Source organism: Epinephelus lanceolatus, chromosome 4, assembly GCF_041903045.1.
Source record: "Epinephelus lanceolatus isolate andai-2023 chromosome 4, ASM4190304v1, whole genome shotgun sequence".
NCBI classification, from domain to species: Eukaryota; Metazoa; Chordata; class Actinopteri; order Perciformes; family Serranidae; genus Epinephelus; species Epinephelus lanceolatus.
The window spans coordinates 40,792,594-40,818,075 of record NC_135737.1 but is presented as its reverse complement, the minus strand read 5'-3'; the positions used below and the strand labels follow the sequence as shown (position 1 = coordinate 40,818,075).

The 25,482-nt window shown below is 43.4% G+C and overlaps 1 protein-coding gene across 2 annotated transcripts; it reads left to right on the top strand.

Moving 5' to 3' along the window:
* Positions 1-7,642: 7,642 nt before the first annotated feature.
* Positions 7,643-25,383, top strand: cep164 (centrosomal protein 164). Of its 2 annotated transcripts, none has more exons than XM_078167299.1 (28): positions 7,643-7,780; positions 8,249-8,332; positions 8,678-8,789; positions 9,969-10,200; positions 10,480-10,638; positions 10,729-10,851; positions 10,967-11,047; positions 11,143-11,256; positions 12,756-13,934; positions 14,504-14,557; positions 14,644-14,768; positions 15,704-16,318; positions 16,413-16,544; positions 16,981-17,176; positions 18,012-18,086; positions 18,226-18,348; positions 18,504-18,647; positions 18,850-18,933; positions 19,019-19,087; positions 19,184-19,443; positions 19,588-19,764; positions 20,687-20,867; positions 20,974-21,081; positions 21,327-21,429; positions 21,834-22,235; positions 22,343-22,406; positions 22,493-22,612; positions 24,428-25,383. In XM_078167299.1, the coding sequence occupies exons 2-28, from the start codon at positions 8,254-8,256 to the stop codon at positions 24,522-24,524; spliced, it is 5,208 nt and encodes a 1,735-aa protein (XP_078023425.1). In that variant the 5' UTR covers positions 7,643-7,780; positions 8,249-8,253; the 3' UTR covers positions 24,525-25,383. The 2 variants fall into 2 exon arrangements, with proteins under 2 accessions (XP_078023425.1, XP_033486229.2); XM_033630338.2 differs by having other exon boundaries at positions 10,949-11,047.
* The last annotated feature ends 99 nt before the right edge of the window (positions 25,384-25,482 follow it).

Genomic DNA, 25,482 nt, shown 5'->3' with positions numbered 1-25,482 from the left:
TGATTCCCCCTAAATCTTACACACTGCTCCTCTAAACTGTATTATTGATTTGGAAATGTTTTTTTTTTTTTTAAGGAAATAGAATCCGTACAAACTTATTCTCCAATAATGCGTTGTTCTTTAAAACCTCTTTCAAACACATTTCATGAGAATGTGCAGAACACAGAGCCAGATAGTCTTAAATAACAGTTTTTGCTGCTTCAATAATAATGCTATTGTATGTTTTTTTTTATTCAGACTAAATTTGTTACTGAGACTATCAGAAAATGCATCTATATGGTGGTTCTGGTTCACATCTGGTCTCATCAGGGTACATTATGTTCCTCTCATGGTGCAAACATGCCTGTATTTTTCAGTCTGTAGCTGCAGTTAATATTTTGTGTCACAGCCTCAACTAAGGCTGAACATTCATTTGTTGCGGGGCTGTTCTGTTGGATTTCATTACATATTTTTAGGAGTTTATATATTTCAGGAATGTAAACTACAAGACAAATGTCCGGTTTCCCTTTGTGAAGTGTGTCTGCAGCAAATCCTCTATGTTCATTTAAAAACCAAATCACATTTGACCCTTTGTATTTTTCTACTTCCATTTGCCTTTGTTATGTATCATTTGGCACTGTGGTGTCTGTCCCGACTCACACCCCTCGACAACTAACCCAGAGGTGACGAAGCTGTCACCTCTGCAAGCCACATCAATGCCTGCCAGGTTCAGACTGATGTCATCAACTCTAGCCTTTTGTCTGACATCAGTTAGCGAAATACAGCAGATAATTTGAAAGTGTAACAATGGAGGCTTTGTAGTTGGCATCCAATACTGAGTATGTCTGAATTTCTGGCTGAGGTGTGCATTGTCTAGCCATGCAAACTAGAGGAGACAAGCAATGGGTTTAAACCACTAGTTGGAGCAAACAGGGACCTTGAAGGTGAAGACATGTTTCTTACTAACCAAGCAACCCAAAAATCAATGATGAAAATGATCCTACACACCAAGAACAGTAAAAGGCTGAACAGATCACAGCACATGGCCCCTCTCATGACTCATTGTACAGTAGTCTGTAGGGCTTTTGCCCTGGCCCCATGAGATAAGAGTGTTCTACATATCAGTTGCTCTGAGCTCAGAGATGCTGACCAGGAGTGAAACAGGCCTTGTCAGAAGAATGACTCTTATCTGGAACAGCAACCTTTGAGACTGGTTGCGTTGCATCATGTTGATTCAGCATCCACAAGGATCCATCTATCTAGATTACTGCCGTCGTAATTGTTATCAATACAAACTGAGAACACCTAGCTGGCAAGACAGCTGCTAAGGTTGCATGTTTCATGACACTAAAGTCAATTGAATTTATCATTTTTACAATAGGTGGCAGGCACATTTGCAAAGGGTGAAAGGGAGTGAAAAAGTTAATCGTGGGTAATCGGAAAATTAGCAGACAACTGAGGGCTATTTTGGTCAAAGCACAATGGATTTTAACGGCAACAGTTACATAAAGCCACCTAGTTTCTCACTTGTGATCAGATTTATTGATGCTCTACTAAGAACAGGGACTGCTCTGTTGATGATCAACAACAACCAGTGTTACAGTGACCATCAAACAGCCAGACAGATGTGGGGTAATTGCCTGGAGCTGATAAATATTTAATCAGCAAATTCACCATTTGATCAGGCCCTGGCTGAGGTTCAAAGGTCACGTCATTGTTCCAGCTGCCTCCTTGATGGAGCACTGTTCTCGAACCAGCAGGGGAGGTTATCTCAGCTGTAAGCAACAGTGTGGAGCTCTCTCTCATTGTCACTGACACACACACACTTTGGCGTGCTATACAAGTCTACTTAACTGTAGTGATAGTGGTTTTGCAATGTCACATCTGTTGAGGTCGCTTCTGCTTTAATACAGATATTTGGACCGAAGTCCTGGTCGCACAGTGTCACTGTAGGTTGCATCGCCCTGTGAGTTGTACAGCTTGACAGCAAGAAGATCCACCCTGAACTCAGATAACCTAAATCATTAGAGGAGCAAAATGAAGCGGGATACAGGGTCACTGAGCAATGTTGTTTAATCATAAAATAAACAACAAAGTCTCAAGCACACGTTCACAAATTCTGACACGCTCACATAATCAGAGAATATTGAGGACACACTTGGGCAACTTCTCTGCCAACCAGTCGTTGTTCTGACCGGTGATAGGGAGCGCTATCTTTTTCTTTTATGAGCCTCTGTAGCCATTTGCTGCTCATGAGATGGTTCCACAGATGATGTGGTGTATTCAAGTGCACCTTGAAATGTTAGGGCCTGCAAACATGAAAGGAACATGTGCCTGAGTGAAGTGCAAATGCCACAACTAGCTGTTGTTGCTGCAGATTGTTTAAATAATCAGAGCATTTATCAAGAAGTGTAATGTAACAGTACGGTTCATGTGTACTCAAGGACACTGCCAGAAAAAGCAAACTTAAGGCACTGAAACTTTACTTGACAGTTTTCAGTTTCTACAGGCTTCATGACATCTGTCCATAATTCCCCCGATCAAATTTGTACACTACATTCACTTCATGGCCATTGGTGTTGGGAAGGTTACTTTTGAAATGTAATAGGTTACAGACTACTAGTTACCATATTAAAAATGTAGTGTACCTATTTTAATTCCTTAATCAAAGTAATGTAAATTATTACCTGTGATAACTTTTCTAACAGTGTTTTAAAGTGAAAAATGTCCAGAAATAGGCTATGCCAAAATGTTATAGGTTGTATTTCACAGTGTATTTTATTCAGTCTACATAACCACATTTGTGGCACTGAGAGCTCTTTTACAAGGGGGACCTGGAAAAGAATAGCCATAACACAAAGTTTCAACAATTAACAAATATTCAACATTTTTAAATTAAGAAAAAGCAATAATCATTTAGGAGCGTTGTTTATTTATAAAAATGAGCCATGTTTCACGCCAAAGTCTTCAAAATTCAGCACTTGTGCTGTCACTTGCGGCGTCAGAAACCAATGAAGAAAGGCAACCTTTAACATTGGCCTGACACGGGGCGGGTTGTGGTTATAGTTCAACGGTGCCTGGCGGCATCAGGGAGAAACGCGGTGGCACAAAAACGAAAGTTAAGATGTCGAAAGTTCGACTGGGGCGGCTGGGTCCATGAAACACTAACTTTCACCCGAGAGAGCGGTGTTTGCGTCCCGTAAGATTCTAAAACCAAACTCTGTTCTTTTTTCCTAAACTCAACCACATGCGATTGTTGCCTAGCCATTTGTGTTTGTTGTTAAAGGAAAGTTAAGGTGACGAAAGTCCAAGTGGTGGTGGATGGGTCCAACGACCAAGGACTTTAATTCAAGGGATGGGTGTTAGTTTCCCGCAAGATTCTAAAGACAAACCCTGTTCTTTTTTCCTAAACCTAACCACGTGCGTTTGTTCTTGAAGGAAAAAAAAAAGTCAATTCGCATTGTACCTTAAATTTCCTGTGAAAATGGAAGTGGATCTTAAAGGAAGACAACTTGACACAGAGTCCCAGAACGTCAACTGGTCCATGACCAAGCACGTCAATATGTGACGAGGTCGGAGTGAGAATGTGTTGGTGAAACATGTAAAGGTAGAAGTAGTGTAAAATACAGATGTGTTTCAGTTTAGGGAGTGAAACTGTGGAATGGACTCATTGCTGAGCCTTGCAATGTAAAATGATTACAGATTGTGTCAGCCTAACTAGGGGCTGGTCCAAGGCAAGCCTGAGCCAGCCCTGACTATAAGCTTTATCAAAAAGAAAAGTGTGAAGTTTAGTCTTAAATGTGGAGATGGTGTCTGCCTCCTGGACTGGAAAAGGGAAATGGTTCCACAGACAGTTAAATTTATTTTATTGTGTAATTTAATTACATGTAACTAGTTACTCCCCAACACTGCTGGCTGTATGGGCTTTAAGTATGCAGATGAATATTTCACATTAAAAAATATGTAAAAACTGCATTGCAATAGTTTAATCTTACAACTAGAGTAGCTAAATTGTGCCACCTTCGTTTTTGGAAGTATTTCGTATGCTTAAGTACTGAATTTTTTTATTTATTTATTTACTTGAGTATAATTATGAATGCATTAGTTTGACATATAAATATTTAAAATGTTCTGAGACTCATACATGATTTACTTTAATGCTTTTTACACCACTGGTTTTGCTCCGTGGCTAAACAAGGTGTAGAACCTATCAGTGGTGAAAGAATCTGCACACATTAGCTTGGTTTCATTGCTTTTCTTAATTTGAAATGAAATTTCATGAACTGGTAGATTTTTTTAACACATACACACACACACAAAAAAAAAATTACAAACCGAAACACACACCGCATGATAAATAAAATACACACTGCAATCTAACATTAGAATTGTGTAATATGTTGTGTGGTGCAATCATTTTATTAGACCTGTCTTATGTATTTTAGTGCGTAGGTGACATGTTGAACATCTGAGTGTCAAGGCCTGTTTGTAATGTGAAAGCATTGCCCAAGATGAAGAGGCCATTCACCCTGTCATTAGAGCCAAACCGCCCACTATAGACAAACACAGGATGGGAAGACAAATCCTCTTTACCTGAACATGTCAAGGATTCTGGATCACTGATTGGTACTTATTAACTACAATGTGCGATTTATTTGATTTGTATTATTTAATATTATGTAATGCCAATATAACATGTCTAATAAGTGAGAAGGGAGGAAATATATGCTGAGCAGTGGGGGTATGTGAAAACATACTGTAATATTGGCACCACATTGAGCCAGAGAGTTAGAATAATTTACTAAATTCAGCGAATCACCAAAGCTTATTTGTCCGAGAGGTGGACTACAGTCTGCTTGTCATGTCACATTGCATCAGTCCCCCCCTCGTCTGCCCTCTTGTGGTTAAAACCTTGAGAGATCAGCACACAAGTCAAACTAATATTATTCCATTAAAGCTTTTATCATACTCACACTATTCCAGCTACATTTTTAAATCCTCTGACAGGACACACTAATTTAATCTGTTGTAGACAACACTGTTGTCACAACAGTCAACAATGGATAGCAGGAGAAGAGGCGACAACAATCTGATATGACTTCCCGGCTCCGACACGGGACAAAGGGATCATTTGGCAACATGGTGTTAATGCAGCCCCCAACTGTGAATGAGAGGCTTTGGGAAGTGCCATTTGCCACACCACAGGGATCTCTACATGCACCGACACATGCAAAACACCTTTCACCTTTCCCCTTTGTGAAAAGGCACTCACTCCCACGAAGCTGTTTTAGCACATTTCTAAAGGAATAGTAATTTGAATCACAAGTCACAAAAAGGACATTGTGGTGTTAAAATGTGGTTGTATGTGTATTTTTTAAAGAATGACTCTCTTCAGTTACAGTTGTGTTTTTCTAATCTGATATATATCTTTTTTGTATTTTATTTTTTTATTTTGTATTTTTGTATTTTGTCATGATATATATCTTTTTTGTATTTAATCTTTATTCTATAAGTATTCTATTGGCATTCTGTGCTATTTGAGCTGCTGTAACGTGAATTTCCACAGTGTGGCATCAATAAAGTTTTATCTTATCTTATCTTGTAAAGCTATGCTATTTCTCTGTGATTTTTTTTTTGTTATCAGCTTTTTATTGTTGTTTCAACATATATAACAAACGGCAATCACAAAAATACACTACAATGCCCCCCCTACCCCGGTGGCAACTGGTTCACATTAATTGGCCTCAGTAGATCAAGTGAGAAAGTAAAATAAATAAAATAAATAAATAAATGAGGGGAAAATAACAATGCTAATGATAATACATAATTTACATTAAAATGAAAAGATAAAGAAGAAAGGAATATATTTCAAATACGTTATATCCAGTAGGGATTGTAGCCAGTGATTTTCACTGCTGTAAGGCCAACAAAAAGTTCCAGCTTCTGATGAGACAAAAGATCTAAAGAGGAGGTATCATTCAACAGGAGCAGCTTTGGACAACATGACACTTTAACATTAAGTAGATCAGTTAAGGTTGCAGATACCATTTTCCAAAAACATACTACCCCAGGGTGATTTCAATACATGTGAAGAAAACACCCTGTGTCACTTGCAGACAAGAGAGGGTATAAGCTGCAAGTACCTTGGCGTTCATTGCTCAGGGGACCTGACATAGGGAGTGAACACCAGAAGTGATGAAGAAGGCCCAGCAGAGACTCTTCTTCCTGCGGTCCCTCAGAAAAACTGGACTTCCACAGAAACTCCTCACCAGTGCACTATAGAAAGTGTCCTGAGCTATGGATGCACGGTGTGAGAGGAAGGGCTTGCAGCGGATCATCAAAACTGCATCGAAGGTCATTGGTGCTCCCTCTTCCATCATTGGAACAAATCCACTCTGCCCAGCTGAGAAACAGAGCTGAAAAGATCATCAGGTCTGACTGTGCACACACCCTGGACAATGTCTTTTTGACAACCTCCCCTCTGTCAGTCTCAGGGTCATGAGGGCACGGACAGAAAGACTTAAAAACAGCTTCTTCCCCAAGGCTGTAAAAGCTCTGCTGAGCGCCTGAGCTGGACATTTTGCACCTCACTCTCTGACTTTTCATTCAAATTTTATATTCAGTATTTTATATTTAATGTTTTTCTTTTCTACCTCATGCTGATATTTTATGCTGCTTTTACTCAATGCTGCTGTGATAAGGAGAGTTGCCAAACAAAATTTCATTGTACAGGAATGTGTGATGACAATAAAGAATCTATCTATAATGTGAATCAGCGCCTTAGCTACAGCGTAGGCTCTGTGTCGACATGGAGCCTATGCTGTAAGCTATGCCATCGCCTGACATGCACCCTCCCAGACGGGCGACAACACAGACCGCCCGTCTATTTTTCTAAGCTGAAACCATTTCCCTCAGTGGAAACAAAGCTTTGATTTACTTTTATTTCACAGATCAGAAACAATAAGTTGTGAAGACAATAAAGCCTCCACAAAATAGCATTTTAAGTCTTGTGTGTGATTTATCTTTGGGATTTAACCTGGCTTCATATCCGCTTGTCGCTAGGCTAATTTACACAATGTAAAATGCCATAGGCTTGTGCTAATAATAGTAGCATGTTATATTTGTGGGGAAAATGTGTCCAGATAAAGACAAGTGTTTGTCTGTGAATGCTGCGAGTTATAGTGAAACTGATTTGTGTAGTTGTCTTTGAAACTGTCTCTATTAAGCCATGTTTAATGTGTGTTTAACTAAACTTGACACCACTAGTATAATGTGGATGGCTTTATAAATAAAGTTGATTTAAAACTGAAAGTGAATTGTGTTTTATCGGTCTATTATAGTTTTTAGCAGTACACTGGACACTGGAGTTGGAATTTCCTGCAAAACTCCTCATGCTGTGGCTGTAACACATTTCTGTTCTCATCCATAAAATAATCAAAAGCCCAAATCCCTCTGGAACACCATTCCTTCATATACACGTTTCCCACTGTGCAATATGTATGTGTTGTTTCACACTGGTGGTTTCAAGTTATGTTTAATTACACTACAGAAATACTAGTGTTGCAAGTGCACTGTCCATGTTAATGAATTCACAACTTACGAGGACTCGTGAACGCCTCATGCGGCTCAGCCAATCAGAGCCACGTCTCCATCGTCAACAGGAAACGGGTGAAGCGTCCTTGGAGATGCTGTAACTTTCTCATCTTCCTCCCCTCTGCGCACACAATGTTTGTGTTTAACATCTGACAACTAATCGGTATCGCCACAGAGGCTAATGAGGAAACGATTAAAAGTTCGGAAGGTAAATCACGTGCCACGAATAAGCGGTTCTCCAACTACTTAGCAAGTTTAGCTAACGTCAAGTTAACGGTAGCTAGTTTGCGCCCAGCTAGCTAGCATATGAATTTAGCTGAGATGCTAGCTTAATTAGCTTAGCGCTTTCATCCCCTTTCTCTGCTGTTTCACATATTCCCGTCCTTAAAATGATTCCATCCTGATTTGTATTAGTTTGTTTATCGAGATGTTAATATGGCTTAACCGTTTATCCCACTTTATAATAACCATCCTCATTTTTCTTTGTGAAACAGTCTACCGAGGTTCAAGAAGTTAGTGCTAATCTTATTATCTTAGTATAACAGTCATGTAAAAGACTGAGTTTTCTTTGCGAAAGCAGGACGTCTTTTGCACAACATAGTAACCTTGCAAATGTGTATTACACAGTATATCTCCCTTCGTAATTGCATGTACCCTGTTTTGCATTTCTCTGCAGTAACCATGACTGCAGCTGCTCTCATAGGAGACCAGCTGATCCTTGAGGAGGACTATGATGAAACCTATATACCCTCTGAACAAGGTAAACAGTGGAGGGAGTGATAATCCGGGTATGGCTGCTGCTAAGGAAATGCCTGGCTATTTGTGCCTAGATTATTTGTACCAAAGATAGCACTTAGTAGCACCTCACTGGTGGCAGGTGTGAACTCCTTAGCTTGATTGGTTTACACTGACATGTTGGTAACTGATGACAGATAGTGGTGGATTCTGCAGTGTCTTTTTATCTACGCAATATTAAAATATCAATATAGAGAGCCCATCCCCAACACTTATATCATTCTATCATGTTATGTTTTGTTTGGGAGGGGGGCTCATTTCTGTTCAATGACTAATGCATTCACGTTGTCTCACTCTTTCTACCCATCAGAGATCCAAGAGTACGCCCGAGAGATTGGCATTGATCCCGACCATGAGCCGGAGCTCCTGTGGCTGGCCAGGGAAGGCATCGTTGCCCCTCTGCCTCCCGAGTGGAAGCCTTGGTAAGCAAGGGAGGACAAGCAGGGGAGTGGCGCCCCAGCATCATGGCCACCCACAGAAAACAGCGTGCGAGTAATTTGACTATGGTTTCCATTGCTCTCAATGTACATACTTACACAGAAATAGGCATACCGTTAAAACAAGGACAGCAAAGCGAAACAAAGGTAAACCTTTAATTACATATGTGTATATTAGTAAACAATAAGGCAATGATGCAGAGTGCAAAGGGTGCTGGAATCAATATGCAATGATTTTACAGATAGATATTTGACAGTGATGATATGTACATGTTAAAAACACTATAAAATTATAAAAATACACAGACAGATCATTTGAATCTGAAGAGTATTTACTGGTTTGTAGATGTTTTATCAAATCATACTTGGTGTGGAGGCTGTGGTGTTACAGTCTTACTCTGGGTTTCTGTTTCTCTTGATATAGCTGAAAGTTGTTGAGAACAGTCGCGGGGATCCTTAGTGAGGCACCAGATGTTCAAGCAATCCCAGCAGCAAGTTCAGCTTATCGGAGTGTGTCTGACAGTGATATAGTGTAGTAGTATTTTTGTCAAATGAACTAATCAAGGGCGGGGGTCTGTCTCTCTCTTGCTCCATCATCGTGTCAGCTGCAGTGAAATAATAAAGTAAATGATGCCGCTTACATGAGAACACAATACTTAAACAGCCAGGCAGATGTTAGATGTAAACAATTTTAGATATAGTTTGAAGACGAAGCCTTTTTTCTCTCTAATTTTAGCCACTTCTGAGCCTCTTGTTTCAGCAAATGAAATACCCGTCCACCATTTCTCCTCTGTGTGCTCCACTGAGAGGCTGGTAAAATGAAGGAATAAATAGTCAGATATAGGATTTGTATATGTTTAGCTTTGATGTAATACCTTGAGGAAATGGAACTTATAACAAAATGTGTTTGCAGGTTGTAAATTAATGATTATAAAGTAAAAGTAAGAAGCGTTAATCCTTTATGGCCCAACAAATCTTTGAGACAGGGGTTATATAGAATTATTTAGGTCATGAGGCGCAACGTTCAGTTTTAGGTGACAACACAACCTCGGGTGACATCTCTCCGTTCACCTACCCATCCACCCATCATCTCTCCTTCCCCTTCCTGGGCCCCTTTGGAGGTGCCGAAGTGACCCCCCTCCTCTCCCCCCTCCTCCCCCACAGCCAGGATGTAACGGGGGACATCTACTATTTCAACTTCTCCTCGGGCCAGTCCACCTGGGATCACCCCTGCGACGAGCACTACCGCCGCCTGGTGGCCCAGGAGCGTGAGCGTGCCCAGGTCACTGCTGCCACAGGAGGCACGGGGGCAAAGAAAGACAAGGACAAGAAGAAGAAGAAAGAAAAGAAGGAGAAGAAAGAGAAAAAGAAGAAGGAGCCACTCAAGACTCCTGGGGTGAGTGGTTGTTGTGTTAAAAGCTGCGCTCTGTTGAAACTGTCATTAGCAGAGACTTTTAGACTGTAATGGTTTTGCTCATTTTTTTGTAATGACGCGCACACTGTGCAAAACACTGGCAAACATATTATTAAATCATTATCATCATTAAATAAGAATCAGGTAATAACTTGGTGTCGAGATCTCTCAGTGGGGATTCTCAATGTAATGAATTATTTAAGTGTTTCTGATGTTTGGTCTACGTGCTCACTTCTCCCGCTGTGTTTGTTTACCCTACAGGCGCTGAGTTCAGCCCTGGGACCCTTACCATCCCCACTGGGCAGCCTGGCTCCTCTGAGAGGTCTGGATGCCCCTGGCCCGCTGCCTGGTTCTGCGCCTGCTCTCCGGCGGTCGCTCGGCAGCTCAGGGGGACTGGAGCCTCTGAAGACATCCCTTGGGGTAAGCTCAGAGGGCTATATGAAGATCCATATGATATGCTTTTGTGTTTACTCTTGACAGTATACTATGTGTAATTTCTTTGTTGGTCAGGGCCCTCGGAGCAGTGGAACATCTAGTGTTCTGGGCAGCAGGCAGGAGGAGAGGGTGTCTCTCACTCTGCCTGGCTTTGGAGATGACGATGATGATGACGATGAGAAGATATCCGAAAACGAGGTGCAGTACAACCTATAGCCCAGTGCAAGATGATGACAGTAGTTGGTTTAGCTGCCTTAGGCTCTTACGTGTATATTTTATGTCCCTATCAAACCAGACATTGTCCCTTTTTCAGCCAAGTCCTCGTGGTTCAGACCGACTATTAAAAAATCTTCATCTGGACTTGGATGCGCTTGGAGGAGGCTTACAGTATGAGGTACACAGGATCATTTAATCCCATGTTAAATCCAGAAGTGCTTTTTAGGTATGAATATGTTTTTTTCTTGTTAATGCTTTGTGCGTGTGCTCCAGGACAGTGAGGCCAGTGGTGGAGCTCCAGCTGAGGAGAGGACAGAGCCAGAGTTGCAGGACTTGGCTCTATCCACAGGGCCAACAGACCACAGCCCTGAACCACCATCCCAACAGGTAAACACACACACACACACACACACACACACACACACACACACACACTGGCTCCCAGCTTGTGTCTTTCTTGCTTGTTCTGCCATGTCTGTGTTCTTAGGGGGCACATAGGGACCTAAAATATACATGTAAGAGCCTAAGGCAGGCTGTGGCAAGCAAATTTTTTAAGATAGCACGAAGGTTGTGGTATCCTGTGAAACTAGACAACCAAAGGCATCCATTTGTATCAACCATAACAGCATAGCTTGTTGAGAAGTGGGCTAAATAACGCTCTTAATCTGGGCAAGGCAACAACTGGCATAGCAATTTCCAGACGGGTCCCTTTATCTCTCACCTCAAGATACTCGAATAAAAATGGGTTCTATTGGCACCCACGAGTCTCCTCTAAACATGAGGAGGCTTGTTCACAGTAAATGTTTTGTTCCTTATAGTTAATGTACTCCTTCAAATTAAAGCTGTATGATTTTTTAAAGGAAAGATCAACATGACATGGACACATACATAACACATTAAAACAGGATTGTTGTGGAACGCAAAATGTTGGATATAGATGGTAATATGCACCTACGTCTAAGTTTGGGGTAGGCCTACTTGTTTCCCAGTCATCAGTACCACAGTGGACTTCTCTTGTTGTCTCATGTAACTGTGTTTCTAAACCATCTGTTGTTCCTTCTCTTTGTCTCGTACGACCTCTTTCACCTTTAAACCTCTCACGTTTGCACCATGACCTGGGAATGTGTCCGTGTAGCTGCTGTGCTGCTGGGATCTGTCCTACGGCCACGGCTGTCACTGTGTCTTCCTCTTTGTCCTACTGTCTTCCTACTGTCACTGTTATTGCTTTGCTGTCTGAAACTATGTATCAGGAGCTTGTGACGTCACCCTCGAAACAGTGAACACCACCATTTCCCTCTGACTTGTGTATTTATCCACCCCGATACTCCCCGCCTCTCGCCTCTAGAATCTGAGAAGTCCTGTTTTTGTACATTATCTACTTATTAAAGTAGGTAATGCATTTATTCTTTGTTTCAAAATTACAGTGTCCCAGTGATTTAATGGGACTGATTTGATAGATTCAGCGATCTCTTTTTGACGTTATGGCTTTTTTGGAACGCTGAAACAAAGAAATGACATTTATGAAACAAACCTGCTCCCGTGTGTGCGCCTGTGTTTGAGTGTTTGAGAGACCCAGACCCTGAAAATGTGTATGTTTCTCTGTAATTGCATGCATATGTTTTGTTGCCTAATGTATTTCTCATGCGTTAGTTGTCTAACATGAATAGTTATGTCCTTGCAAAATGCACGATTCGTCGGGTTTGCATGCAGTTGTGTCAAGATCATCACCCGCCCCACCGTCTTTCAGCGGGGGTCACAATCTTTTCCTCTGCCTCCTTCCCTCACATGCCTTCCTCCGTCCTTTCTCTCCCTTGTGTCTCTGCACGCCTTCCTTTGTGCCTCTGTTTGGGATGGATGGACTGTTCATCCTCTTACCCTCCACCAAGGACTCCCTGAGGGGCCGCCACCTCCACCTGTCCTCGCTGGCGGGCAGCAGAAACAACATCAATGAGGAGGGGGCTGGTACTGAACAGGAGGTGGCAGAGGAGTTAAATGATATCGTGAAAGAGGAGGAGGGGGAGGAGGAGGAGGGGGAGGAAGATGAGGATGCTCAGAGAGAGACGCGAGAGGATGAAGGAGGAGGAGGGGAGGCAGAGGAGGGAGGGAAGGATGAGAAAGAAGAGGTAGGAAACGAGCTGGAAGATGGAGAGGTGCAGGATGAGGAAGCAGATGAGAGAAAAAGCAAAGAAGAGGGGGACAAGGTAGACGACAAGCCGGGAGGAAGTAAGGGGTCTATAGAAAGCAAGAAAGAAGAGGAAGAGGTAGAGATGGAGGAGGTAGAGGAGGAATGCTGCGAAGGCAGCGATGAGGAGATAGATGAAGGGGAAGGTAGAGTGTCAGAAAACATTGAACACAGTGTGAAGAAGGGGAGCATTGAAAGAAAGGAAAATGGCAGTGATGAGGAAAGTTGTGTTGAAAGCCAGCAGGATGAGACACAAGAGAAAGACGAGAATGTGGAGGGTGATGAGGCAATGGAGAGTTTAACGGAGGAGAAAGAAGAAGTGAAGGAAGAGGTGATAGCAGAAGAAGAAAAAGACAGTTTGGAGGAAAGCAGCGATGAAGTTGTAGAGAAATGCTTCAAAAGTGATCAAGATGGAGGGAGTGAGGAAGAGGACAAAAATGACAAAGACAAGGATGAGCTTGAGGGAAGCGTTGATGACGATGACGGGCACGAGAGTGAGGAAGAGGAGGTGGAGATGAATTTTAAAAGAGAGCAAGAGAAGGAGGAGCAGGAGGAGGAGGGTGAGAATGATGAGGCTTTGGAGAGATGCTCCCTTAGCCAGAGGAAATCAGAGAGTGACGAGGAGGTGTTGGAGAGATGTGTACAGAGCGAAGGAGGAGAAACAGAGGGGGAGGGACTGGAGGCAGATGACGAATCAGATGCCTGTAAGCCCCAAACTGCACCAGAGAGCGAGGAGGAAGTCGTCGAGGTTTTTGAGACTGGAACGGCTCAAGTCCGACCAGCCGAACTCAGCACCAGTGACCTTAAAACGCTTGACCAAAAGAGAAAAACTCTTGCTGGCAGGATGAAGGATGTGACAAATAATTACCCCCTTCCTGCAGAGGTAGGGCTCGGTGTTGCCTCTGTGCGTGCTCACCCCCTCCCTGACATTCACTACCCGACCCCAGCCCTGATCATGCCTGATCACTGCAAGCAGGTGCATGTAGCTCCCAGAATCCAACTCCTTAGGGGCTCCCAGTCTGAATGTCATCACTGGCACGCTGGAATTTGAGAATCCATTTGAGCCCCTGAGAACTGGATTGGAAAGTTCTGATCCCTTTTCCCCATCGACAGTACAGGCTTTTGGTAGTCTATCTGCTATTAGGTTGGCGGTTAATTTTGAGCATCATTTGACCAGACACAGTTCTCTCATCTCCCGCCATCGCCTCCCCCACTTTTCAGAGTCTGCTTGCTTCAGTTGCAGATTGCTTGACTGTCCGGTTTTACAGTATGGCTGCCAATTTGCCAGCCTTGTGTATGTTTGCATGCATGCTATGCTGTTTGCCTTTTGCTGTGTGTGTTTCTTTGGAAAGGACAGCACGCCTCGATGTTTAGTTTGGCTTCTGCAATTTTGTTTGCGTGTGTTCATTCAGAACTGTTGCCTCGTTGTTGACTGTGTGTGTGTTATCGCAGGAGTCTGAGGCCAGTGAGAACATAGAGGAAGCTTCATCCTCTATAGATGTCAAGGTAATCTGATAATGCAGTGTGACACCACACGTAGAACTGTTTATTTGCAACTGGTTTTGTAATGGTTCTGGTTTTGTGTCCTTAAGCTGTCGGAGAAGGTTCTGGATATCAACGACCTGTCCGGCACTGTCACTCCACTTGAGAGAGACGACAAAGAGGGAACAAAAGAGGAAGAGGGGGCAAAAACAAAGAAGGCAGAAGCTCCCAAGAGGTTTGCAGCTGATTTCATAATGCTCAGACTAAGCTGCACCGTGTTCTTATCAGGTCTCACAAAGAATTGGAAGTTAATTTTAGAGGCCTTGTTGATCGAACTTCTTCCAACATCTCCGATGAATTCAGCTGTTTTTATTTTAACAGTGATTTCAGCTGTGAAGTTGTTGCTTGTGAAAATTGTCAGGCACCAAGCATTTCTCTGTAAAGGCCCAGACACACCAAATCGACATCCAAGACCTAGAGGCAACAGACACTGACTGTTGCGTCAGCTCACATCACCTGTATCTCAACCGAAAAGTTGCACTGAGCACACCGCAAAGACTTCAGCCAACGGCCAACTAGCACATAAGTTGTGCGCCTGCGTGAGAGGAGGTAACTCTCCATACCAGCAGGTAGCTGCAGTCTATATTTGTCATTCAAAAAAGGGAAACTGGAAGACTGAGTGGACAGATTCAAGATGCTACTCAGAACAAACAATAGTGAACAAAAACACAAACAGTTAAGAAATGTTTCTGCTAAACACCTCAGTTACAAAAAATAAATGTTTATTTGCTTTCCTCACTTCCATTTTTCCTCTCGTGCACTCTTGGGCACCCGACATCTCCGACACTGATTCAAACAGCTGGACTGACCAAAAAGCAGCCAAGAATGGCTGACTAGTGCCAGTGTTGTGGGTAACACCACAAAACCTTGAGTGACAGATGCTCATTGACGTCTCGACATTGACAAACGTCCAGTGACTTGGTGTGTCAGGGCCCTAAAAGACCCACTATTAGATTAATATTGGTGAAACATACAGCTACTGTGTCAAAACAAGGGCATAGACAGTCAGGAAATATACTCGTGTCCATTATTGAAATTACACTGATAGTTGTGTGCAGGATATTTTCAGTTTGAACTTTGTATCAGTAAAACAGCTTTCTCCCTTTTCAGGCATTCACAGGCTGCTGGCAAAGACAACCCTCCAACTCCGAAAGTTGACCGACTCGTCCTCCACCAGTCCAGCCCTTCGCCCTCCCTCTTTAGCCTCTCCCACTCAGAACAAGACATCGGGCTCCATCCAAAAACTGAGAGCCTCGGCATGCCTCTGGGTCTACAAAGGCCTGAGACCTCCAGAGGTCGGCTGGTCCGTTCCTCCAACACCCAACTTGAGGATGCTGAACCTCCCTTAAAAAACCAAGAGAGCCTCCTGGAAGATGAAACAAGCTGGAGAATAAGTAAAGACAAAGAGAAGGAAGAAGAGGAGGAGGAGGAGGAGGAGAGGAAGAGGGAGAGGAGGAAGGCTGATAGAGAGGTGGAGGAGGAGAGGGAGCATATGATGAAGGAGGAGGAGAAGAGAATGCATCTCCTCCAGGAGGAGCTGAGGAGGGAAGAGGAGGAGGAGGAGAGGAAGAGGGAGAGGAGGAAGGCTGATAGAGAGGTGGAGGAGGAGAGGGAGCATATGATGAAGGAGAAGGAGAAGAGAATGCATCTCCTCCAGGAGGAGCTGAGGAGGGAAGAGGAGGAGGAGGAGAGGAAGCTGAAGGAGGAAAGCGAGGAAAGACTGAGGTAGGTGAGGAGGAGAGTATAACACCAACATTTTACTGCTTAAGTACACATACATTTGACTAAAACAAATGCACATGTATGCGCTTCTCCCCAGGGCTCTGAGACAGCGCCTGCTGTCTAAGAGGAGAGAGGAGGAGGCCAGGCTGAATGAGGAGTCTAATAGGATGCTGGAGGAGCTCAGAGAGTCTGCTCAGGAGGAGAGGGAGAGGCAGCAGCACAAACTCAGGTGAGACGCACACACAAACACATTAAACAAATGTGCACCAGAGCAGTAGTTCTCAAAGTGAATCTGCAGTACACACTTTAAATATTAAGATCTTGTTCGTAAAGTCTGATCAGATGGGTGATTGAAATCTACAGAGAGCTTTGCAAAGACTGTAGGTAACAGCTCAGCCGACCTGCAAAGTATTCCTTTGTTTCTAGCGACTGTGGCTAAGTAAAGTACTAATTCAATCAGGAACACTTTAGTCAAAGAAAACTATTCCATTTGCAGTATTATATTTGGCGATATGGCTTTGTTCTGGGGCCTCTGCCTTTTCCTACCTCCAAACCTTCCTGCCCTTCCATGCGCCAACACGGAAAGCCTTAAGGCAGAGAGAGCACACCTATCTGCCCTTCCAAACCCCCAAAGTAACCTTGATGTGTGTGTGTCCTGTGCTCAGGGAGGAGAGCGAGGTCACGCTGAAGGAGTTACGTGTCACTCTAGAGAAAGAGCGAGAAGCGGAGCGCGACAGACTGGAGGCCCAGAAGAGGCAGGACAGTGAACGTCTGAAGGCGGAGTCAGAAGAAGAGATGCAGGCGGAGAAGAGGAGACTCCAGGAGGAGAGGGAGGAGAAGCTGAACTCCCTGAGACATGAGGTGACTGAAGATGATGCTGGATGGATGCTGCTTGTGTCCGGCTCGTTTTATTTCAGTTTTATTTAGTCAGTGTTTGAAGGAGTGGAAGTAAAAGCCAGCTTCAGATTTACTCTTGTTTGCCGTTTCGGCTTGCTATATTTGTGTTTTTCGGGCGCTGTGTCTCATGGATGCTCGCTGCTTTAGATCTGGCACCTGGTCGCAACCTTTTTGTAACTGCACTTGGCTTGACCACCTTGTGAACGCTTCTCTGCTTGATTAATGAGTGATATCTCCGAACAAACTGAAGCTTAACACGACTTTCAGGAATAACAAAGATAAACAAACAGCTTGACAAACATTTGTTTAAAAAAATCAAACTTCAAATAGTGTCACTGCTAGTAAGTAAACTGGAGTGAAAAACAAATGACTCATGGGGTTCTTGACCCACATGGTGTGAGCAGGTTGGCACATTGGCTTGGATCCCAGTTTTCATATGTAAAACATAGCCTGAAGCCAACTTGGCAGGTCGCTATATGTCATTTTACACAAGTTTATTGACTCGTGTTCCTGTTACTCTCTTCAGTACAGCTCAGTTTTTGGTTATTTCCTGTCAGTTCTTGACAACACGCAGCAAGGACAAGAATTCTTATGATGGTGCTATCAAGTGTTTTATTTTGGAAGTAAAGCACTTACGGAAAGACATAAACAGGATATAAACTCTGAATATTTCGACTGTTAATGTGTTAATTAAAGACACAACTGAGAAGCGCAAGAACCAGAAGTTTGTGTTTGCTCTGTTTCTGTGGTACATGGTGGCATTGGACTTGAGTGTTTGCACTGCTTTGTCTGTACAAAGGTTAAATTTACAGAGAGGCGGAGGGACCTCATGAGCCCACGACCTGAACAGCAACTAGCAGAGTACCACCGAGAGGTTAGAGGACACACACACCCACACACATGTTCTGTAGATAACTATTACGTCATCATTATGTGTATTTCTTTTAATTCGTTTTTTCAATGGAATGTAACTTGTTGTACTGTAAACTGACTTTCGCTGTGTCACCTTTCAGCTGGCTGATGTTCTTCAAGAAGTGCGGGAGGAAGTGCAGCGTGATCATGAGAGGAAGCTGGAGCAGCTGAGGGAGGACCACAGGAGAGAGATGAACAGCATCAGAGAGAAATACCTGGATGAGGTCAGTGTGTTTAGCTGGTGTTTAAATTTTACATTTACCTGTTTCACGCCCTCGTTCTTTACTTGCATCAGTGCGAACAGAAGAATATGTTTTTTATTTTCTGTTTTGAATGGCAATAATAAAATGTTGTGTGTGTGTGTGTGTGTGTGTTCCAGGAGACTGACCAGAGGGCGCGCTTGCTTTCTTCTCTGCAGGAGGACAGAGAGCATCTCCAGGCCTCACATGCTGTCCAACTGGAGAAACTCCGCTTGCAGCTCAACACGCAGATACAAAAGACACAGCTGACACACTCACGCAAGGTGTGACCAGAGACACACACACACACACACACACACACATTTTATAACAGTACAGGGCTATACTACATGAGACTCTAAAAAAGAGGGTGGATCATGGGGAGTACCACCAGTTGGTCCAGGAGCTTCCCCTCCATGATGGTCATTTTCTGAAATAACAGACACTGTCTTCCAGAGAATAAAAATGTCTTATCTTATCTGTTAGGAGTCAGAACTGGAGGATCTGGCAAATCAGATGGAGCTGAGAGCCAAAGAACTAAAGAGTCAGGAGGCCATGCTTCAGAACAAGGTATTCTATCCTATACTGTATGTACCATAAATCACTGATGCACTAGTCTAAACCACGTGGACTGATGGCTTCTGTCTCTTTGCAGGCAGCAGATCTGAAAAGAAGGAGGAAGAAGCTAGGGGAGGAAGAGGAGGAAGTGGACAGACAGATCGAGGTAGGACGTCCCGCTTTTTCTTCATCAAAAAAATAATGCTACCCAACCTATCCATCTAACAACCCCCTTTATCCCCACCTGTGTGTGTGTGTCCAGGCCTTACCCCAACTGATCCAGGAGAGAGATCTGCTGAAGGAGGAGCTGGAGAGGATGAGAGAGGAGAAACATCAAGCCAGGGAACTTCTCCAGAGAGCCAGGCAGGACAGGAGTGAGGGCAAGGAAGCGGAGGAGAGGCTGAGGGAGGAGAGAGACAAAGCCAGGGAAGAGTGCAGGAGGGCCAAGGAGAGCAAGGAGCGACTGGAGAGCAAGGTGGCGCTGCTGCAGGAGAGATGCGACCGTCTCAGTCAAAGAGTCAGGTATAGTTTCCACGCATCCTTTGGTTTTACTTCAGTTCCAGCCAATGGAGTTATTTAACCGAGCAGAATGCAGTGATTTCCAATGTTCCTGTGAGAAGTTGTTCACATTTTTAAAGGCATGATGATCTTATTTTGTCCAAATAGTGAGCTGGAACAAGGTGAAGGAGGGAGCGCCTGCCCCATACCAGAATTTAAACTGGACAAAAAGAATGCAGAGGCGACTGCGCCCTCCAGTGACATGAGAGACTCATCGCTACATGTAGAAGACCTAGACGACCCACCACTCTCCCCTGTGCCTGACAGCCAAAGCAGCATGGAAGAGTAAGGAGAGAGAAGCAGACAGACACAGAAAACAGGGAGTAAATGTGTGGTTGTTAATCACAGTTTTAGCTACTGGATATTTGAAGGGTACAGATAAACTATAGGTCTGTTTTCAGCCTCTGGGCAGCACAGAGTTGTCAGTTCTTACCGGTGTTTGAGTAATGGTTACTGAGAGCTAATATAAATCCTGTATGGAGAGCTGATGAACCAGTATTCTGTATTTGGCACTCAGACAGAATGATACTACAACTACTGCTCCAGTACTATAATATAATACTATAATATAGGGCTGAGCGATATAACAACTATGTAAGATATATTGATATATTTTCAGGCAAGATATAAATTCAGACAACACATTTATATCAATATAGGGTCACGTTGTGTTACATAATGCATACCTGTGTCACACTGTCAGCACAGCTCAGCCCCACTCACTAACTCACAAGTTCTCCAGCAATACTTAAGACATAGATTTATCGGTTTATCTATTTAATCTGTCTGTTAATTAGTCTGCAGTGCGACATCAGTCTATATGTTGCATGTGCTACGCCTGGTTGGTACATACATCTCTTGATGCACTTGGACACATCATCAGTGAGGTACCTGGAGTCATCGAGGGTTTTGGGTCTTTCAACTTCAGACCCCCTCACCCAGGTGACCCAATCAGGAGTGATCAGTTCCAAAGGAGGAGCATTTAGAGAATAAACAAGAGAGGACCAAACTCAGAACCCTGGGGGACGCCTTGGGATTCGTTTTAGTTTACAGACAGTCAATGGCAGGTCCAACATGGCTGGCTAGAAGAATAATGACAATTATTGGTTCACTGTTGATCAGAACATTCAGGATTTAGGAGACAGTCAACGAGAGCTGGACACTAGTGCGTATTTAACCTCAGCCCTCATCCCCTCTGTGTGTCAAGGTTCAGACGCTACATCTCCTCACATGGTGCATCCATCCAAAAAACCAAAGTCTTTCTGGAGAGAGAAAGCAGCCGGCTGATGCAGAGACAGGCAGCTCTGCAGGCGGCCCAGACCAGCTCCTCCCAGGACCCCAACCAGGAAGGAGGGGTGACTGAGGAGATGATTAGGAACCTCCAACAGGTAGGGAGGAGTATGACCCAGCTCCCGCTGAATTATAACTAGTGTGATGACTGGGGTGGATCTGAGTCAGGTGTTAAGTGCTGGTTATTTTCTCTCGTTCTGTCAGGAGGCCAGAAATGTGGTGGAGCTGCAGCGGACGGTTCAGAGGGGAAACACTCTCCTGAGGAGGAAAGAGGAGCAACTCCAGCAGCTAGAGAGCTCTATAGCTGAAGAGGTCAGAGGCAAAACATCACCAAAGTAACACTTCACTTTGGTTGAGCACTACTTCTTCTCTTTTCAGTGCAAAGGCCTCATGAAGTCAACCACCACCTATAGTCATAGCTGAGAAATTCAGGGTGGTGGTGACTAAATTAATTCCTTTGACAAATCTATAAACAAAAATTAAACATTTAAAATAAATATATATTTTCTGCCTCTGTCATTGGGCTTTCATTTCATTTTCTTGCTCTCTCCGTTTAGCCACTGTATCAGGATCTGTCTCGGCTGGGAGGAGAGAGAAAGGTGACCTTTGATGTGACTGAATCTGACCTCAGCAGCACTGTGGACCCACCTGACGGGACAGGTAACACATTTTCAGAGTTTTATCAAAGGACCTGACATATTCACTGTGTTGATGTTTTTAAAAGCAAACTCAAGACCGACCTGTTGAGCCTGGCTTTTAATTGAACTGTCTTTTATTATATTTTATTATTTATTTTTTAAAATTTGTATTTATCATTATGGTGTATTTATTTTTATTAATCTGTTTTTTTAGTTGGCACATTCTTCTCTTTACTTATTTATTTATTTTTAACCTATTTATTTACAGATCTAAAACTGTTTTCTATCCTGAGTTTTTATCCTGCCTCTGGTGTTTCCCCACTACATTGATATTTGTCATGCTTTTATCAGATTAATATATCTTTTCAGCCACACTGAGGGTGTGTTCCTCTCTTTCACTCTGTTTCGTCCTCACTCTCTCGTCAGGAGGTCACCCCACAGTCCCGGACAAAGTCCAGGAGTTAGCAGAGTCCCTGCAGCAGATCTCAGGCCAGCTCAACACCGTGCTGAGTGCATTGGGTTCACTGGCCCAGAGACAGAGCACCACACCTTATACAGCCTTCCCTCCACCTCTGTCTCTATCTCAACCTAACTCATCTCCAGCTCCCATGTCCGCCACCTCCGCCTCTGCCTCAGTCTTGCCACAGATGCACACCCTGGGCCCCAGCTCCTCAGCCATACCTCCTCCAGTCAGGCTCTCAGAGCCGTCCTGGAACTGGGCGACCCAAGGCACCTCCGCTGCCACCCCTCTCTTCAGCACCCCCATCAGCAGTGGGCTGAGGCCGTCTGAGGACCTCATCAACAGCAGATTTAGACAGATATTCCCCAGTATGCCAACAGACACCTTATTTAGCTTTAGATTAAGTGAAGCACCAATAATGGGACTTGTTATAAGGAGGTTGTGTCAGTTTCAATCATGTTGTTTTGTTCTCCAGGAGCCGCTATGGACCCACTCACCATGGGGACGACCTCCGCATACTCGTCATACACTCCTGCTAGGTAACCTGCAACACATCCGTAATCATGCTGTTATTATAGATCATGTTTGTCTTATACTTGTGTGTGTGTGTCCATGTGTATCTAAGTGAACATGGTCGTAGCATGCGGTCTGTGCAGAGGTCAGCGGAGGTAGACGGCCAGAGGCTGCAGGGGCTGATTGACGGCAACAAGAGGTGGCTGGAGATGCGCAAGAAAGACACCAGCATGTATCCTTCTGTCACACAAACTCATACACACACACCAACACATATATATCAGTATTGAGTCCATCACAAGCTATTTTTTGCTCTCTCAGTTTCCTTTCTTATATTAGCACACATTTAATCAATATTTCCCATTTTTGCCTTAACACTACATTTTCACTTTTTCCAAATGCCTATATGAGATGGACATGTCCATGCATGCCCAGAGCTGTGACGGGGCCAGAGTTTGTGTGTGTTCAACAGCAGTTGAGCAATTGAGAAGACTGCTGCTAGTTAGCTAGAAAAGTAGAAAGCTCCCTCTTACATTTCAGTTGTTTTACTAACAGTGTTTATTCATGTATTTTTGACTTGTCTGATAACCTTTTACTACTTCACATTACTGCAGTGGTGGAGGAAAAACTCAGATCTTGAACTTGAGTAAAAGTAGCACAACCCCAAATCCAGAAAAGTTGGGACGCTGTTTAAAATGTAAATAAAAACAGAATGCAATGATTTGCAAATCTCATGAACCCAGCTTTTATTCACAATAGCACTTAAACAACATATCAGATGCTGAAATGGAGACATTTTACCATTTCATGAAAACTAGTAGCTCGTGTTGATTTTGATGGCAGCAACACATCTCAAAAAAGTTGGGTCAGGGGCAACTAAGTGGTGCTAATCAGAAACAGCTGGAGGAGCATTTTGCAACTAATTAGGTTAATTGGCAACAGGTCAGTGACATGACCAGGTATAAAAGGAGCATTTGAGAGGCAGAGTCTCTCAGAAGTGTCAGAGCAGTTCAGAGGAGGACCCAGATGCAGACCAACGGACAGTCTGAGTTTCTAACAGAAAGCGAGCTTTAATGTAGCTGATTGAAAACATCCAGTACAGGCAGGCAACTCAAAGTACAAACAAAAGCAGAACAAAAATCGAACTGAAAACCAACCGGGAAAAACCAGATGAACAGGGATGAATGCAGGAGCGACCACAGAGTGCACCCAGGAGGAACACAGGACCAACACAGAAAACTGGACCTTTAATATAGCTGTTTTTACTATATATGTTGCCTGGTAGCTTCCTAAATTCATCAAGGGATCAATGAAGTCTTATCTTTATCCATAATATTACATCATAGTTTATTTGTTCAATTTATTTGCGTTTACAGGCATTCACAGATCTGTATCAGGAAGTCAGAGCTAGTTAAAGGCTAAAGTGAACAGATACCTTTTTTCTTTCTTTAAAAATATTTAGCCAGCTAGCTTCCCTGATGTCTACAGATAGTGTGTTCCATAGCTTTGGGGCGTAATTGACAAAGGCTGCATCCCAGATCTTCCGGCTGTTGCTGGCTCCAATAAACCAGCAGCACATGATCGCAGTGTTTGTGGAGGCAAATAGTTAATAAGGGAGTTAGGGATGTAGCTCGGTCCCAGCCCATGTAGGGCTTTATATACAAGGAGGAGGAGCTTAAACTCAATTCTAAATGTGACAGGACGTCAGTGCAGAGCAGCTCAGACTGGCCTGATGGGCTCTCTCCTCTTGGTTCTGGTCCATAGCCAAGCTGCAGAGTTTTGAATGAGCTGAAGTCTCTCAGTGGTGTTTTTGGGAGGCCAGTAAAAAGTGTGTCACAGTAGTCGAGTGGGCTTGAAATAAAGGCATGAATCAGTTCCCCAGCATCATTTTAATTTAGAAATGGTCGCACCTTGGCTATGTGCAAGTATCACACATAATACTAAGTTACTTTCCACCACTGCATATTTGTCATCTGTTCTCCAAAGCAGAGTGTTTTATGAACACAGTGTTGTCATGCCCGTTGTCATCTTTAACTCTGCCTTCCAGACCTCTGTTCACCCGCTATCGGGCCCCTTCAACAAAGAGCGGCCTGGTCCAGCTGGGCCTGGACGATAACAACCAGATCAGAGTCTACCATTACTGAAGACATGACATGCAGTCCAGTCCTGCTGCACTGTGCCTGTCACTGAGGACTTTGGAGCATTAACGGCTGTGTCATGTCAGCATTGCAACGTTTACACACAGGGGCGTCACGTGAGCGCCCCGTGCCCTCTGACTCATTCCTTTTTCGCAGACTTTCAGTGCAAAGGCTTTCAGGTAAAGACCGACCTCCGCTGCTGTGATTGGAGAAAGAGGTGACTGCAGAGGACATGGAAATTCAGGGAGCAAACATGTAACAGAGGGACTTTTATCGTCCAACGTGAGATACAGCTGTGAGCAACACCAGACTTCTTTGAAAGCACTTCAGTGTCACGTTTACACTTGGGCCAAGGCCCTATGTTTTAAATGGTTACATTTATTTTAATGTCAGATGGGAAGTTCAAGACAATTAGAGACGAAGATGAAGATTTATTTATTTCACTTCCTGTACTTGCTTTACTGAAAACATCCCAGACACCATCCGACTCATCTTCGTGTTGTGAACCCGTTTGCTGCTGCAGCCAGGACGTAACACTTAAAAAAAAGTTGTGCTTTGCAGGTGCACAGAGGTCAAAGTTCATTTCATGACTTTTGTATTTATGACTCTGCTTTTCTAAGTGACTTGTGTGTGAACAATTTTTAAATAATTTTCTTAGTTTTTGTTGTGTAAGCCCGTCAGAACTGAACCTAATCCACTTTTATTTTCCATATTCCACAGCAGTGACAGTGAGCTGTTGATTAGTGTAAACCTCAACACGTGCAGGCAGAGAGACAAATGTATTTTGTGCATACAGTATATATTTGTGTAAATAAATACTGTATTTTTCTATAAAATATTTTAATAAATCTAATTTTATATTTTATCTTGTGTGCTGATCCTGTTATATGCCGGCACTGGTGTGTGTGGTCCATTGTTTGAGCAAGTGCATGTGCATACAGTCAGGTACACACCCTGATTATCA